At 45.2% G+C, this 18933-nt stretch overlaps 1 protein-coding gene across 1 annotated transcript in view; it reads right to left on the reverse strand.

The window, feature by feature from the left end:
* The window catches only part of LOC144934603 (glucosylceramide transporter ABCA12-like), a 78229-nt gene that overhangs the window by 11745 nt on the left and 47551 nt on the right, over positions 1–18933 (reverse strand). Inside the window, exons 25-40 of the mRNA XM_078860592.1 lie at positions 18734–18923; positions 18232–18475; positions 17839–17925; positions 16960–17053; positions 15826–15953; positions 13840–13921; positions 13182–13290; positions 12085–12139; positions 11252–11429; positions 10819–10934; positions 9874–10030; positions 7310–7566; positions 3873–4071; positions 2618–2727; positions 1290–1440; positions 271–405 (exon numbers count right to left, since the gene is read on the reverse strand). Coding sequence (XP_078716718.1) covers positions 271–405; positions 1290–1440; positions 2618–2727; positions 3873–4071; positions 7310–7566; positions 9874–10030; positions 10819–10934; positions 11252–11429; positions 12085–12139; positions 13182–13290; positions 13840–13921; positions 15826–15953; positions 16960–17053; positions 17839–17925; positions 18232–18475; positions 18734–18923 — 2292 coding nt within the window. The remainder of the gene's footprint in view (positions 1–270; positions 406–1289; positions 1441–2617; positions 2728–3872; positions 4072–7309; positions 7567–9873; positions 10031–10818; positions 10935–11251; positions 11430–12084; positions 12140–13181; positions 13291–13839; positions 13922–15825; positions 15954–16959; positions 17054–17838; positions 17926–18231; positions 18476–18733; positions 18924–18933) is intronic.

An 18933-nucleotide genomic window follows, 5' to 3' on the forward strand; every position in this document is an offset into this window, starting at 1 on the left:
GGAACGTTCATTCTACAGCATTTCCCATGACGTGGTTTTTAGCCAAATTAAGTGAACAACCAAATTAGATGTTTTTTTTCTGCACGGTCGGTGGTGACAATGCTGAAACTATTAACGCTTTACACTTGAAAGCCAGGTTGTGTCATGGGTGGCTGCCTCGATTTGCCCCTGAACTGTCCAGCCATCTCATTATGATTTTATATGATGAAGCTGCTGATGATGATGATGATGGGGATACTCATTCCACACGATGTGGTGCATGGCGGTTACCAGCAGCAGCAGCTGGGGCTTCCCGATGAGCGCCAGCGCAGTGGAGAGCTTCCTCTTGGTGCCACCGCTGTAGGTTTTCACCAGCTTATCGACATGCAGACTCAGGTGCAGCCGCGTCACCAGCTCCTGTGACACCTGTACACCACAAGCCCCATCACTGATCTGGCTTCACCGCAATTGTTACCTTAAATGCAGTAAAACTCCCGGCTCTTTGGTTCTTTCGGTAAAGTCACGTAGAAAGAAAGTAAATTAAATTATGATAGAATACGACGTTCTGATTGCAACACAAGCAACCATCATTAGGTACGAATGAATGAGAAAAAAAATGTGTTTGATACTTGGCCATGGCCAAGACAACAGGAAATGGTGTCTGCACCCGGCCCAGGTCTCTTCTTGGTTGACTCAATGTTAATGAAGTAGCCGATGCAGTTTGTTAACATCAGAAAGATAGAAGCAAGGCAGACGGTCATGTGCCGCAAGCAACACCAACTTCTTGTGCACCACTGTTGGCCTTCATGGATGCTCGCAAACAGCACTTTCCCCAAAAACCTGTGTAGCCCATGCAATATATATTTGTCTTTGAGTGCATGTACACATGTATATATGCACGCGTGTTTTGTAATAGATAATTACTGTAAATAGTTCGGTCTAATATTTCATGTCTAGGGAATTGAATGGTGTCTCTCGTCACTCTGCATGTGTATCTGTAAAATGTATGTATGTTGTATTTATGTACAGTAGATCATCGATTTTCCGGCGGCTTCGAGGGGAAGGGGATGCTGGATTTTCAAAAACGCCGAATAATCACGAAAAAATAATTTCCATAGCTCATATTTGCCCATTCTTGCATAAGATGATATTTTTAGGTGTTTTCAATTAGTTTACTATGTGAAATTGGCATAGAAAAACATACCAATAGACACGAATAAATATCCTAGTGTAAACAGATACTGTATTTACTGTACTGCACTTACCAACTGTGCTAATCGGAGGTGCGGGAAAAAAGTGTGCACGCTCACCTGCTCGATGTGATGCGAGGGGATTCCGCGGATCCGCGCGTAGCAGTACAGGTGCTCCCAGCCCGTGAGAAGGTCATCCAGAGCGTCGAACTGTGGGCAGTATCCGATCAGCGTGCCCGTCCTCCGCGCCTTATCCATTTTCAGAAAGGCGCTGTGAGGTGGACAAATTGTCAGTGAGCGCGGTAATTCGTCCCGACTTTAATCAAGCGTCATTCAGCAAGTCACAGATTCGCACCATTCGTATAGAGCAGGGGTGGCCAACCTGTCACAGACCGAGAGCCAAAAAGTACCCCATGAGTTCTGCAAAGAGCCAAGTGATTATATATATGTGCATATATATGTGTGTATATATGTGTATATATATCGACAGTTTTCAGCACAGCATGGGAGACATTCATTATTCATTGCTGCTACTGTGACAGTACGTTCTACGTTCTACCCCTTCGATAGAACCCCGCGTGGCGGACTGAAGAGCCAAATGCGGCTCGGGAGATGCCGCTTGGCCACCGCTGGTCTCGAGAAAGTCTGTCACGAAGGCATTATGTTTCACGCACACAGACTGCGTTAGCTTGACAGTAAGGGGGCGATGTTGCTGTACGTAACCCCGAATGAGTTTGGGCAACTCTGGTGACAAAACCCTTTGATTAAGCATGGATTTTTTTAACGTGATTGTATCGAGGGTGATTCTGATTCATGACAGTTCAGTAAAAACATTTGGAAATGCTTTTTTCTTGGGCTTTGAAGCTTCATAAAGTCAACGTTCGTAAAAGAAAAAATATCACTTCAGTCTGTTATAATCCAATTGAACATATACCACTGAGACTAAAAATGTATTTTACTTATGAGAATTACAAGCAAAGGCTAAATTATAAACAAAGATAAATAGAACTAAAAACTTAAGCCAAGCACAGCACTCACGTGCAAACACAAAATGAAGCCTAAATACCACAGCGGGGGATGCCCATTTGTTCTCACTGTTCTAGAAGATAAAGGTGCAGCCCTGCAATTGCTTTCTCACGCCACTGCTGGCAGGACGGCCTCTGCTAGAGGGATATCTCGAGAGCGCTGTCAAGAGAGCTCCCTCTTCCAGATGGTAGAGGTCAGAGTACTCACACTTTCCCCCACCACAGGTGACCTGCCAACTGTACCCACTGATTCTGTTGGGAAGATAGAGGTCACACTGGGGGTGCTGGGGAAGGGGAGTTAATTAAGGAAATAATCTCGCACCATTGTTTCAACTGCCGTGCCGGGAAATGGAATTGAGCCAACAGGCTCTGGATTGCAATTCCAGCGTGCTAACCATTACACGGTGGCCGTGAGGCGCTTACCCATTCTGTGTCCGTATGATGGCATCTCCACCCGACGGTTGGATGTCCCCTGTCAACATCTTGAACGTCGTCGTCTTTCCAGCTCCATTAACTCCGAGCAGCCCAAAGCACTGCAAAAAAGCACAATGTCCTTTCAGCCTCGGAAAATGAGCCAAGAAAACCTATTCAGTAATGGGCTTCTGCAATGAGTACCTGTAATGTGTTGGCTCTGGTCAAGAAACCCATCACAAACACACAGCACGTGTAAAAAATATATCAAAGTAGTAAATAAATAATAGCATTTTATTATCTCACCTGTCCTAAGGAGAGACTACTGCCCTTTACAATATAAGTATCAGATAAACAAAATAACAATCTTTCTAAATTACAAATTATAATAATTTTAAGTGATTTGTAAATCGACTGCTGTATGAAGGCCTCCACACACTGTAGTAATCATTGGGATTTTTTCTAATATACTTCACCATGTGGGTCATTGCGTGTTGGTGAAAGGGCGGGCAGCATTATAAAAAAAAATTTTGTTTACCCACCAGGGCCTCACTGCATCTCTACAGAAGGATATTGCTCTGTGCATGTTTGGCTGGTGACTCACCGTGTATGGGAGTACACCGGAGTGCCAGTAAAAACACGTTTACATGTGACAGCAGAAAACTGAAAACGCTACACAAACAGATCAGAAACATACTTGCTGTACGTCCTCCTGGAGTTATTATCCTGCTCGTGGCTTTTGGCTGTCTCAAGCCTACACAGCAAGGCTGCTGAAATACCCGCCTGTGCCACCACTCCGTAGAAACACTGTGCCAGTATCAGACCGGTGATGACGCCAATTGTAAGAATAAGTGGTGTAGCTATAGAGGGTTCAGGCACTGCAACTGCACCAGGCCCACAGGATGGATGAGGTCCAGGCACCAGGTTACGGAGAGAGGAGAAATTGGCATATGGGCAGCAGAATGCATTTCTCTTTAGAGCCCCTCAATTGGCCACCAGCACCACTACCATGCGTGCCCCCTATTGGGCCGGGACCAACAACAACAGCAGCCGCCATTCGCCACTAAGTGGCGGTGAGGTCATCACGGCGCCTGTGCCAGGCCAGGTGCACTTTGAGTCAACGTGAAGTGTGGAAGGCTCGCTGCTGGCAGGAGGCTAAAGGCACAGATCCAGGTGCTCTGTGCCAACTTGCTGCATTTTAGCCGCCCGGCTGGCACCGCCATCACCGCCATCACCGGAGCCGCACCCCCTCCCCCGCTGCCCCCACCTGGTTGGGAGAGACGCCCAGGTGCAGGCCGTCGACGGCCGTGAAGCTGCGGCTCAGCAGGCGGTAGCGCTTGCGCAGCCCCACGAGCTGCAGCGCGTCGTCGGGGGTGGCCGCGTCCTCCACGCGGCTGCGCTCCGCCTGCACGTCCGTGTCCAGCTCGGGCTGCCCGGGCTCCACCGCCTGGCGCTGCCACCGCCGCCTTAAGAAGTCAAATTTTGTATTGTTATTCCATTTGACAGGATCAATACGAGGGTTGCCACCTGGCGTAGTTTTCCCAGGATCGTCCTCGATTTGAGGGAGCCATCCTTCACATCTGTAAGTCTTCCAAGGATGTTAAAAGTCCCGGTTTTTGTACCTCCGAGGTAGCAACCATCACCAACAACAAACATTACATGAACGTCATACACCGCATCCTACGATGGTACATTTTTTATATTGTATACAAAACAGATTTGCCTTGGAAAGCTTCGCTATTTGGTTAAGGCCCGTAAATCCTGAATTCCAATGTTTGGCCAATTTCATGAGGAAATTGGACTGCAGAGTGAACAACCGCGACCATGATGGAGCAACACTTCACGCTACGCGTGGGTTAAAGAATCCACTGCTGTTCCATCATTCACTAGCCATGTCACATCCCCTCCCTGGGCCGCCCTTCAAAAAGAGGCTTATTTTTGGGGGTCATCTGCATAAAAGAACTTAAGTGAAACGTTTAACTTAGCTCATATTTAAATTCGTGTCAATTAAAGTGGTTGATGCAACTGGGCGCTGGTCTCAACGGACTCTGCTGGGCATTGGCCAGTGTAATGGGTCAACAATTTTCTACAATGGGCCCACAACGGTGTTTTATCTGCACAATTCCACGTGGGAGACATGCCACCTCCGAATGATTCAAGTTTAAGGGAGTGATACAAGTTTCAGGGAGTGATTCAAGTTTCAGGGAGTGATACATTATATTAGAGTCGATCACAAACATGAGTCTCACTTCATACAGAATGCCAAGCCAGGAAGGTGAGACGACTGGTCACAAATGCAGGTAGGAGTACGGTTCCAGATGCCATCAAACGTAGAAGCCAGACATTTGTTATCTATCCATGCGTGTGGAATAATTATATATTTTACTCTTGGTTAAATATAGCACAGTAAACGGACCTTAACTTACCTGTTTTTACATCTGATAATGCAGTGCAAGAACAGAAAGAGAAGTGGTATGACATTTAATTGTGATCACGAGTTGCTCGGCAGTGTTTGGTCAATGTTAGTTTAGTTGAGATTACATCCACACTCATTATAGTTTTCCATATTTAAACTCCATTATCTCAAGTGGTATGGTGTTATTCCAGAAGTTTCAAAAAAATTGTTTTTATATATGACCAACAATACAGAGTCTATTCTTAAAAGAGTAAACGTGTAATTAAAAGTGTTAGATGCCTAACATCAACTGTGCATGGTCACATGATCAGACACAAGCTTAAATGTGACAGCAAAGCGAAACGTGCCATCATTTCCAAACAAAAAATAACATTCATTGCAGATATACCACATTTACCGGACAAATAAATGTGGCATATGAAAAGGCGATACTGAATGTTCACTGTCGGGAGGCAGACGTGGTGGGTGGGGGGGTGATGGTTTTGGTGATTTATGAGACTGGAACGTAAAGGTGAACACACATCGGAAATCCAACGCCTGTGAACAGTGGGTGGGGTGTTTTCACAGAGTGTATTAGTGACAATTTAGCTGTTTATTTGCAGCTGTGGTAGAGGTAATGGCCCTGCAGTGCACGTGTTTCTGCATACTCATGCGTATCTGTATACGGGGTATAGGTCTACACACATCACACGAGGTGCTTTAGAGCACAACAATGCAGAAAATTGCGTGGTGTACAAATGACCTGTGCATATAAAGTAATATGCATGCATACCCACACACACACACGTGTGTGGGTAGATGGATAGATAGACAAACTCACACATGCAAAAATAAGCAATGACAGCATATAATTGACCATATTTATCCACTTATAATTTTGCAAAGAAATGCATGTGCAGATAGACATTCAGGATTGAGCAAACATAGACTACGATTCACAAATGTGTTTCAGCCCACTACTGGCAAAAGGCCTCCCCACACCCCATTGCGTATGGGGGTTTTTGACCATACTTCACCACGTTGGTCAGTGTAGGATGGTGAAAGGGGGGAGCGAGGCCAAGAACCAGTTGAGATATCGCTCGCCATTGATGTTAGCCATGGCTGGAGGTCAAACTCAGGTCACCGGCTTCATGACGCGGTGCGCTAACAACTGCGCTTCCTCTCACGTGTTTTGCGCACTCCGCTTCCCGGGAGTTGCGCGTTGTGCCACCAATCCACACACTGCAGAGGGAACTCTCAACACCGCTTTGTTCAAAACGTTATCCAACTGTTGGCCGCAATCTGGTCTCATTTTATGCAAGGCTTATTCATGAGACCACGGCGCGCCACCCAACATTGCTCATGACGCGAATGAGATCGAGGGTGACGACAGATGAGTGGCCACGGCTCATCGAGGGCATTTTGCTACTGCTGCTTCGTGCACCCCACATTCGTCACGGGGTCACTGAAACTCAGTTCCACCGCATGACGCCCAAATGCATTTGTGCCGTGGTTGTGGTATTGACACGAGGGGTGGACGAAGAACGGCCGTGATTTGAGTGATAAGGGAGGAGAAAACCGGTAAGCATCGAAGTGGCTGACTGCAGAGAGGATAACATTCATAGCTTGAGTCCCACTGTTACCTTACGGTCTTAGCTTTTACTTTATACAAGAGGTGTATGCAAAGCTCAGTGTAATACTTAATTAATCATAAATATGATAATTGGTTCTTTACCCTTCTATCTGGCAACAAAACTGACACCCTTTTACAAGGAGTCATGTTTGCATAGACCACAATACCTGCAGTCATAATACAAACAAAAGACATAACTCTGATAATGTGCACTGTCCTTGAAGTTGATTGGTCCACACCCGAGACAGCCCTCCCCAGAGCCCAGTCTCACATGGGTTGGACCAGACGACGCCAAAAGGCGCACAACTCAAAGACAATGCACCTTCAGAGTATGAGAGCTCGGGGTAAGCATTATGACTGCAGGTATTGTGGTCTATGCAGACATGACTCCTTGTAAAAGGGTGTCAGTTTTGTTGCCAGATAGAAGGGTAAAGAACCAATTATCATATTTTTACTGGCAAATGAGGTTCCCATGGTGTAATCATAAATACTTGTGATCAATGAGCCCAAAGCAATAGAATTACTTCATTGTGCTAAACTACACACATTACATATAGTAACAATCCCCTCATTAATATTTTTAGTTGGTGTGCCACCCAGGTTATATGCATGTGGAATACAATAAAATTGGTAGATTATAGTCAGTGGATGCACAAGTGTGACGAGGAACACAAACCTGAGTTTCCAGATGAGTTCATCTGTGAGCACCAGCCGGAGAGTGAAGCAAACAAGGCCATTAACTGCCAGGGCCACGAAGGGCCAGCCGGTAATGTCCATGGCAAACGATGAACTTTCCTGCGGGTCTGACCCCAGCAATGTCATGATGTCTTCCATGAGCCTCTGCTTTGAGAGGGACACTAGCCCCCAGCCCAGGCAGAACTGGGGGAAGACGAGGAAAAGCCATCGCATGACATTGTAGGCGTTGTAGAGGCTCTGTTGGGTGGGATAAGAGAGCAACACACACACACACAAACTTAGTATTGTATCGAGAAAATACAAGGATCCCCCCCCGTATAGCCTTAACAGATTGCTGAAAGCCCACTCACCTATTTAGCTCTTCTTCAAAAAGCGACCTCACCACAAATGAGAGCTCAAAGAAGTGGCTTATCATGTGACAATTTACAGCAGCCAAATACTCTAAACTAATTTTTCTAAATGTGGAGGGGAAAAACCTGAGGACCCAGAAAAAAAAATCTACGCGACCATGGGGATAACGTATCAACTCCAAATATACAGGCATCAGGGTCGGGATTGAACCACCACTGACCTCCTGTGTTCTAGACGAGGTAGTTAACATCTCACCACCATGGCGCCTCATGAAGGCCGGCACTGCACGCGAGGGGGCCGGTGGCCAGCACCGCATGCCCAGTGCCTTCGTCTCCCAAGTGGCGATATTTACACAACACACCAGGTACTCATTTGAGGTTGAGTCGATCTAAGGGAGGCCAAGGTCCGGTTCAAATAATCATCACTGGCGTTGGCGTGAGCGAGACTCGAACTCGGGTCGCCAGGTTTGTAGTGCAGTGCGTGAACCGCTACATTACCGCTCCCCACATTATATAGAGCACAATCGCATAAACAAACAACGGTATGCTATGTACATGCAGATTGTTAGCTCTTGCCAGATATATAAAGCATGTATATTTGAAAGAAAAAAACAACTCGGAGATTAAGCTAAGAATATGAATTCCTGCAGTCACGAAAGCTTTAAGTCAAGATCTAAGAGTTAGTGTTAAGTCGTATCGGCAACCATATTGGTGTCCCTTTAATAATGAGTGTGGTGTGTTTTGATATACTGCGGTTATGCCAGGGTGAAATATAGCATTAAGCCGACGGAGGTATAAATAGTAGGAAATAAAAATGTAAACTTAAATGCGTTATTAAAGTTAAGTCGCTCCAACGTTTGTTTCTATGCGTGGCCCAGAGCCAGTGTTGGAGATTCCACATTCCTACGGCAAATTATTATTCGATATTTTGTGTACAAATATTCTATTCCATAACATAGATAATGAGCCTGTCACAAACCCCATTGAGTCACTGAAGATAAGAAATGAGGTTTTGTGTATTCTAAGCGGCACTTCATGACTGCATGACACACGAGATTTTGGCAAAAGGGGGTTTAGTGCAATATTTGTTGTCCTTATGGTAATATTCAAATTAAACGTTCGTAATCATTTATAACAGATGCTCTCTTCCAATAGAACACAGAACTCTATATGTCTCCAGCAAACACAACCACTGTTGTACTTGCTGTGCAGAATAGTTCATTGGTTTTTAACTTGACGTAACATTTGTAATTTAACTTAGCCTTTACAACACACATTTATAGCCTATTATAATAACGTAGTGATGGTGTCAATATGTTTTGCCAAAGAGCACATTGCATAGCCTGCTCACTACAGTACAATAGTCTCAGAGCTGGTCACACATTACTATTCTTGAAGGTTATCCCGATATTCCCTGTGAAAATGATTACAATGACAGTTGATAACGTTGGAAATACCATAAATGTGATAGTGCTGAAATTGGTCACAACAATAACTGTGGAATATAATGATGGAAATTATGGGTGGCTAGTACTAATACATCAAATGCCTTCTTTTATTAACGAGAACCCACGTTCAAGCTTCGAGTTTATTTTGTTTAACCAGGTAAGAACCCAAAAAACTAGACCAGTCTCATATTCAACAGCGACGTGGGCTGTCAGCAAAATGATGCAAGAAACAAAAATAAAATTAAGTTCAGCAACGATACACAATGTACACTTGCAAGACATTCCTGGGATTATAAAAAGGTAAAGTTATGTTTTCACATTGCTAGACTAAAATAGCAAACATGTCGAGAAGTAATCAAGATAAATATGACGACAAAATGAATTGTTGTTATGCCGATAATAGTCAAATGAATCCAAGTGGCGCTGTGGCAGAGCACTTGGTTCCTGTTATGGGGGTAGATTCAGCCCTTTATCCCTCTGAAGTGAACGAAAACAATTACTAACACATTCAACCGTGGTTCTAAAGTTAAACTGGCTCCCACTATAACAACGTGGAATTTCCACCTGTGGCTCAGCACCAGTGGAGATACACATTTCCTAATTGTTTATTTGAGATTGAAGCCACTTGGGATTGTGCTTTAACACGGCGTTTACTTTGGTGATAATGACCTGGGGCCATGTTGCAAGATGCTGCGAGCACTCGAACACGAAATCGCGAAATGAAACAAACGGCAGGAAAAACTCACCTCTGAGTCAGAATTCAAGTAGAGGAAGTTCACGAGGAAGGTGGAGATGATTGTGGTGACGCCCAAAATGATGTTGATGGAGATGTAGGTGACGAAGGCCATCTCCTCCTCAGAGAAGATGCCGGAGAGTAGGTACATCCACGGGAGGGACGCGAAGCTGCTCACGCCGACACAACGGAGCCGACGCCGGAGGGTTCACGCTTTACACATCACGCGGCTTGTACAAACAACTACGAATCCACCGCAGCCAAGGTGTAAACTGTGTATGAATTGAACTTTGTGGAAGGAGATTAGACGTGCATCCGATGAGGTTCCCAGACAGTTTTGAATCATACAGGAAAGGGACAGCATTCGCAGTGATGAACAAACATAATGAAAACAAAAAATAACTGAAGACTCAAGAAGGGCCATTGTCCATACACTGCTGGTCGATTGCATGCCTGTGTTTCTATGACATAAGGCAGTGTTCATGGTGAATGGTGGTGAGCTCTAACATGGATCAGCTACCGGTAGCCACATTGGTTTTCCACCAGCTGAAACCCTGTCCCAAGGAACTGAGGAGCCACAGCCATAGCTGGCCGTTTGGACACGAAGCTCCGACTTCAGTGGGGCCAGGACAACGTGGCGCTGCCACGTCACCGTCTTCACATCGATTGTGAGGGACGCAAGCTACGAGCATTGCACAGAATTTCCATGTGTTCAGAACTAAATTTCATTTAATTGGCAGACACTAAAATAAAGGCCGGAATTAATCCATCTCATATCAACAAATGGGGGTGATATTTGTAAAAAAAAATGTCTTTCAAGATTGATGGTATGAGAGTATTGCTGTTTTATGCAATCAGTTTGGGAGGCATTCCATGGAATTTGCAAGGCACGGGAGAATGAAGAAGTGTTCACTTTCCAGTCAACATTCTTGAAACATTTCAACTTTTATGCCCTTACCCGAAGAGAATGAGTAGGAGAGAGACGGCTCCCAGGTTGCTGTTGTCCGTGTAGGCAGGAAGATGGAAGGCTGCTATCACTGCGATGCACAGGCCCGTGGTCACTGAGTAGCTCAGCTGTCAGCACAGAGACAAACCCGGGGTAAATCTCACATCTCGATCTGTTATTAATTATGTAAGTGTTAATCTTAATTTAATTACGCAAGTGTTGATCGTAATTTAGATCATTTGGCTGCTATAAATGGCTACGTGATGGGCCACTTCGTTGAGCCAGCTCCGCACTACGGCCTCCGCAGGCACCAGACCACCTCCACAGAGACGCGCATATTGCGAGCAAAGCGACACACGCCGGGTCTGGGATCGCAGGCCCCGAGTGACGAGTACTCGAGACCCGTTTAAGCGAGTTGAGGAGGCGACTTGGTTTACGCACGCACCATGTCGTAAGCGAAGTTGACGGCCCAGTAGAAGGTCGGGGATACACCGGAAATCTGCTGCAGGCGCTTGGAGCCCGTGATGCGCTCGCGCACGACGGCCGTGGCGAAGCTGCCCGTGATGATGGAGAAGCCCAGCAGGATGCAGATGGCCACACCCGTGTCGCCCAGGTTCTGCAGACTGAAGGGACGCGATCGCAACCGTTAGAGTGTGGCTCGTGACCTTCCATTGCCCAAAGTCAAACGACCTCAGTCACCGATTCACGAACGTTCACTTTCATCCCATTTTTGGTGTTCAGTTTGACCAGACCCTGTCCTTCGAGGCACGTGTGTCTAGGGGTGGTTAGAACTTCATTATTCCACCTTAGAAATATTGCCCAGCTGTGTTGATTGCTGCCACCTAATGACTTAAGAGAGACTGATCCATGCTTTTGTGTTCACTCGACTTGACAATGGAACGCACTACTGTTCGGGATTCCTTAAACTCATCTCATCTGGTCGCCTTGTGTAAATTGTGGAAACTCCACAGTTTTATGGCCGGGACCATTATAACCAAAGGAATCACTCCTTTGGATTTCCCACAAATCTTATCGCTTGTTTTTTTTAAGTATTATTTTCACAACTATGCCATTTTATAGATATGCCTGTCAAGACAAAAATAGGTGGACTTGACATTGGTGACACAATCATCTCGTACAGGATTTGCCATTTTTCATTCTTAGAACGTAGGTGCCTGCTTAAAATTAGACTTGGCCCAAACAGGCGTTATGGAAAGTCGAATGTGTGGTGTGTGTTTCTCGCATGTGACTTTTTTTTTTTGCAAATGGGCAACTTACATCATATCCTGACTGAGTTGTTGGCCCGCATATGGTTTGCTGTTCACAGATATCCCTTCAACAAGAAACATGCCATGTTAGCTTTCTAGCCACTCTCAGTTGACAATTGTATTCATAAAAATCACGCAACTTTTTATTCATAGCTTGTGGTACAATTTGTGAATGTCGACTTGAAGAATGGCTGTTGAAACCAAAGTGCGTTTTTTGTTTTGTTTTACAAACATTTAATTAAGTGTAGTTCCTGCTGCTTCGTGTAAGTGACAATGTGTTTATTGCTTTGCATTCAAATCCAATCAACACTTTTAACAGTGCCAACACATACAAATTACTACGGTGTTTCTTTGTGAATTAAAGCTGGGGCAGAGGCCCTCACTAAGAGTTGGTATGATGCCTCTAGACCAAACTACTAAAATGCAAAGGAGGTGATTATAGCAACATCTGTGACTGTTTGATGATGATGATGATGAATTAATATGTAATAAGCATAATGTTGAATTGTAGGCTAAATGCACAGATAATTTTACCAAATTGTACAATGATTATCCCCTACCTCAGACAGCAGTCAGTAACCTCCTCGTCACTCACTCTTCTATCGCTAAGACATTGGTTACCGTTCTTATGAACTTCACCCCTTAATTCCTTCACTCATGTTGAGGACTGAGCGTCTCATGTAATTCATCCTGTGTTCAGAGTGCAGCAAAACAACCCGCCCACCAACCCATCAACCCACCCACTAACCCACCCACCGACCCACTAACCCACCCACTAACCTACGAACCCACCCACTGACCCACTTACCCAGCCACTAACCCACCCACCCACTAACACACCCACCAACCCACTAACCCACCCACTGACCCATTAACCCACCCATGGACCCACCCAAACCATCACGCTGCAAGTCAAAACAGTTGTCTTTCTGCTTTGTTTGACTTTGAAATCCCCTTCGATCGTCGATACTTTCTACAACCGTGCTCAAGGCAAGAAAGATATTTAATGTTATCCATTAAACCTTTACGATGCCACTGTTCGTTGCTGGTCGCCAGGCCTTTTTGACCTTACAAATAAAAAGAGTGTGAGTGGGAAGTGAACCGCACTGTAATCGCCGGGGTGCTCTCCTTCGGGAAGGTTGTCCCACAGAAGGAGGTTGTTGAGGCTGTTCACGTAGGCCGGGAGGGCATGGTAGCCCTCGGGGTTGTACCACACCTGTACGACAGCGCACAAACATTGGACTCTTTAAATTATGTGCAACTGCAAAAGAATACGCAACAATGTTTTTCATTTATAAGCAAGCAGAACTTAAAGAAAAAGGTGCAGATCTGCAATTTATTTCTCACACTGCCCCTTTAGAGGGTATTAGGTCTCTGCTTTCACGCTGGCCAGATGTCTCGCAAGAGATGGGAGTACCCACACTTTACGCCACCGCACGTGACCTGCTGATCGACTGAGTATCAATTTATAGCACGGGGTGGACTGTGGCAGAGGGATTTAAAAAACGTGCCCATTATTTCAATTGCTGCGCCAAAAGATCCCGAGTGCTTATCATGATACCAAGGCAGCATCCTTATACACATGTATATATTTTTTACATTTAGTTTTCCTACAAACGATCTTTTGTCAAATATAAATGATGTGTTAATAACACTGACAAAATAGTTTGCTTGAAATTAACCTTCATACGGTTTCGCCGTACTTGAAGGAATAATCTATGATTTTATTCAATTTGAATTGGCAGCTGTGAGTCCCTGCACTCACCTTGGTGAGTGTCCTGTTATCTGGCACAACTTCAAGATCAGATGATGCAGTGTGAGGCAATCCAAAGCTCCAGCCACCATATCTGTGAAAAGGCAATAATTTGTTTTGCTTAATTAAATGGTGATATGTTATCACAAATAATGTGGATGACTTGTCCAGCAATTTATCTTATTTGTTTGGTTGAATGATTAATTTTTCAACAAAGCATTTTTACCTGAGAGGGACATCAATTTGGCAGGGGGTAATAAATAGCACAATGTTCTTGAGCTATCGCAAAATGTAAATGCTTCAAAATCATTAATTATAATGAATTATGAGATAGATAATAACGTTTCAATTTAAAAAAAAATTCCCAGTGAAATCGGACAGGTCATCTGCAGCAGAGAACCGTCCCAGAGGTTGATGCCAAGACAGAAATACTTGTGATTATTTTTTTATTTAGCTGCTGGACACCAATCTATATTAAGACTACGGTCAATGTGTGGGTCTTTGAGTCAAGGGTGTGCAGATTGGAGAGGCTGCACGGTTGTAAATCGAGCTGAACTCGGGTCCAGTGCTCGTGTTAACACGACGGGAGCACTCAATTTGAAGGGGCACATTTGACTCGTTTCTCACCGTTTTTTCTGGAGTTTAGCAAAAAAGCCTCTTGGCTTACAATACACGACACGTGTATAATATTTCGTTCAATAAAAACACTCCCGTATTAATAATGGCAGCTTCATTTTCCTGTAAGCACAAACTGAGGCTGCTTGCGACAGGTGATTGTTATTTTGCTGCAATGTACAACTTCAGTGGACACAGACACGCACACAGATCCAGCCGTGCATGACTAAGCTGCAGATGTAGACCTCATTGGTATGACACTGACAAGAAGCAGATGGTGCCACAATCTATCTCACGACGTCACAGATAAGCTTGGCAAGCAATGCTTTTAGACCAAATTGTATGTTTTAGATGCCCTCAAGAAATCGCAACAGCACGTCACACACATTTCTACTCAAAACGACACGTTTTTTACCATAATCAAAAAACTGTTTCCCAATCGACCAAAACATTAACCACGATCTTTTTACACACTGTTCTAAATAAGGGCCATTGTTAAAAATGTTATGTTATTGCACGTTTGTTTTAGCTATAAGATAAATTATGATGGCGGTAAAGTATGTAAATTTAAGATGTGTTTGCAATAATATTAAAATGGTACATCGTTGCTCACAGGCGCACCTAAAAGCTATTCAAGGTACACGGGCAACGAAGATATCCATCTGCGTTTCCCTCTACATGTGCACAAGAATATACAGCGAATACATGTGCCTGCACATCCCTGTGTGTAGATGAAAGTGCACACTTCAGTGCCTGAGTATGTACGCTTGCATAAGCATGGGTGCACAGGTATGATTCCCGGTGTGATCACTGGGTGGTATGCGAGTAAATGCGCGTGTGGTGATGCTTTGCACTGTATTGGAGTGTGTATATGTGGCCACATTGCACTGGTTAAAGTGCTCAACGAAGAGACGGAAAATTGCGCCGAGTTCACATTGTGATCAGAGGTCGGCTCATCTTGCCGGGGTAGCGCAAACAAGATCCACTTTGTAGGATGTCAAAAGTGTTCATCAAATGGATACACTCTGCCCTGCCAGGGCTGCCAACAGACGTGAGTGCCACCACTATTGCTCGCCGGCTCTTTTGAGCAGCAGCAGCAGCACGAGACTTGTACTCGACTTGCACACACATAAGCACACGGCACGTGCGCACGAACCAATACATACTTTACTTGTGGCACTCCACCTATGCAGCGGCGTTGGGACCACAGCTATTACCAAGACTATAACTCACTCTCTGCCTCGATTTACACCCAACGATATCCTAGATCGTCCTTGAGGGAGAACTGTATGGCTCAATGGGCTTTACTTGGAAAATAAGCTCCTAAATAATGACAAGAGGGACGTATAATCTGTTACACAATGGCAATAAACACCGCTTCACCTCTTGAGCAAGTATTGGCAGGTGGTACCGATCAGGTATTCCTCCACGTCGTAGCCACTAAGGTTGAACATCTGCAATTGTGGATTGACGTTGGTGTAGGATGGCATATCCTGCACAGCTGAGCACAACTGTTGGGTACAAACATGAAAAATGTTAGATTGAAAAAAATGGCATCCTTTTCTTAAAGGAACTCGTTGTTTAACTTCAAATAATTAAGCATTATTCATTTACAGTATCTACAAAGCATCTTAATCAAAACCTCCTGGGAGAGCTGCTTAATTTTTTCCATCGTACTTTGTACATTGCCACATATACATTCATGCTACTTTATAAGCATTTTTCTTTCACAAACATGTTATTTTTTTTAATTGAATATTCCTCTCTTCAATCTCTCAATACCCTTTACTCGTGCCATTGTCTCTGTGGGATCAGCCCACTTAATCGATTGCTCAAGTTCATCTTATTAATATCTCTCACCTCTAACCTTATCCAAGACTCACCTCCACTGAGAACTCACGATGCCTGCAATACACCTCACCTCACCTGGCATACCACATCTCTAAAGATAGTGAGGCTTCATGTTTAATTCTTTTGAGGCAGTGACATGGCCCAGCAGTAGGTGCATTCCCCGCTTGTGGCAGAGGTTCACAGCTCGAAATGGGCAGGCCTCCCTGATCATTACTGCGGACGCGTTCACCATAAAGGTACTCGCCGTTCGCTTCACGGGGGCTATTAAATATCCCCGGACATCTAGAATGAGTCGGTCATTGTGTGCCGGCGTCATGGTTCAACCTTGATAAGTTTTTTTTTTTTAATGTCCCGCAAAATACTCAATTGAGATTACACACAACAATTATCTCCAGCTCCTGGTGTACTAATGCCTGCTCACAGGCCAGGCACCGACTCACCTTGTGCCACGCAGGGAAAGCTGCCACTGGGGGTGCCCTTTCAAATGTCTGAGATGTGATGTAAGTTTCTCACTGGGTCTACAGTACTCTGAGATGCCCCGGCATGAACGATGTTCTATCAAAAACTAATTATTTTGTTGATGTGGGTGCTTTATTTAAACGCTACACTCCACACAGTGGTCAGAATACATCATACACTCGTGTCAAAGCACATCAGAGCACGTACCTCTTTGCAGGACGTGCAGCTGCAGGAAGATTCATCGCCTTTGGCAGAAGGAAACCAAGATGTGGGAGGCCTATTCGCCCAGCAGGAGTTGTTCCTAAAAATATAAATGTGCATACATCACATACTCCGTGACAGTCATAGCTATATAACCCCGTCTAGATGCAGGAGCATCTGCTGATGCTGCAAAGAAACACCAGGGATATTGATTTTACAGAGAAGAGGCAGTTGGCCATAGGCAGATGCAAAAGGAAGGTCTTGAACCTGGACTTGAACTGGGGGTAGAGGGGGGGAGTTCCAGACAGTGGGGGCAGCAGAGGAGAATGAGCGACCTCCCACTGACAAAGCCTTGGCTGCCCAATCATAGAATGAGATGAGAGGCGGGGGGGGGGGGGGCAGATCTCATGAAGCAACTTGAAGATGTTGAACTTCTTTCGCACTGTACGTAGATGGTGTCATCTTGAAATTGAACTGGGATTATAATTGGAGCCAATGGAGGATGTAAAGAATTGGGGAGATGTGATCTCCCCAATCCTTTACAGAGGCTGTAGATGAGACAGATGTGATTGCTGTGTTGGAGTGTGATGAATGCATGAAGGTCTCAGCAGCAGCTGAGGGAAATTGTGGATGCAGGAGATGTGGCAGATATGGAGATACGACGTCCTGAAGATTTGAGATATATTTCACATATTCGTGTATGAAGTGGTTCGTTCACAAACAATTAAACTTCTAAGCTATCTGGATGGGTACAAACTGTTGGCACTTGAATTCCTCATAATTTCCTCTGGATCCCAAGAACCTCACATAAGTGCGACCAAGAAGTTAAACTACCGAGCAAGAGAAGCACAAAAGACGACATTTCGGCTCGGACTGCTATCTCACCTGGACGGAGGCTGGTCCAGGCACGCGGCATGCTTCATGAGCGTCGAGGTGAGAGAGCTGGCCGACGCACTTGAGCTGTTGTGCAAGCTGTGATGCACGAGATAAAAAAGAAAAGAAACACTCATTAGACACATACACATCACGCAGAGTTTAATTCAATATTTACAGGGTATGTTCCTGCGGGGGGAGGGAATAGGAAGAGAATGGGCAATGGAAAAGAGGTATAATAATAATTATTAGATTCTGATACTGTTACTGCTGTCACTGCTGATAATGAATATAATGAGAATAATATGGTATCGCCGCTGCTGTTGATGATGCCGATCCTGCCGCTGCTGACGACAACGACGACGACGATGTCGTCGTCGTTTGGCGCAAGCGACAGTCGCGCACCTGAAGAAGGAAGCACTGCTGTAGAGGCTCGGCTGGAGATGAAGGCTCGGATATTCCGGGACACCGGGTTCCATGCTGGCAAATGCCATGGCGAGTGCCACGAGGATCACGGGCAGCACGATTTGAGCAGCTGCCCCTTTGACGTCGCGCCTCCAGTGGTGAAACCGCTTATAGATCAGGGCCTGGGTCTTGTGCACCAAGAGGTGGATGCCAGTCACCCGCTCCTTCTTCACCAGGTGCTTTTCTGTGCGCCAAAGAGAAGAGAGGCAGAGGATCGAAGCACTTTCCGGTGCGCTTCTGCGGCCGTCCGGAACACTCTCTTACCTTCCAATATTTAGGAAGCCACTGGAGCTGTGAACTTTGAAATCTCGATTGAAAATACTATTTTCGTTATAAGTTCTTTTTAGTGTTTAATTAGTTGCTTCTTCCCCCGCACCTCCGATGAGCACGGTTGGCTATGTACGGTGCGAAAGAAGTTCAACATACACACATATGTCCTTACCGAAGCTGTCTTGACTGCTTCCTTCGCTCTCCAGGCTGACAGTGTCACTGGTGTCAGAGGCGGCCGGGCTCGTGTGATCAGGCGGAGCAGCTGTCTCGGAGTTTATGGAGCTGGATTCGGCCTCGGGAAATTTGTTGGTGATGTCCTTCAGACTTTGGTCTTCAGCCTCCTGCACCAGCTTGAGGAAGACCTGCAAGAAC

This window comes from Lampetra fluviatilis, chromosome 10 (assembly GCF_964198595.1).
Source record: "Lampetra fluviatilis chromosome 10, kcLamFluv1.1, whole genome shotgun sequence".
Lineage (NCBI taxonomy): Eukaryota > Metazoa > Chordata > Hyperoartia > Petromyzontiformes > Petromyzontidae > Lampetra > Lampetra fluviatilis.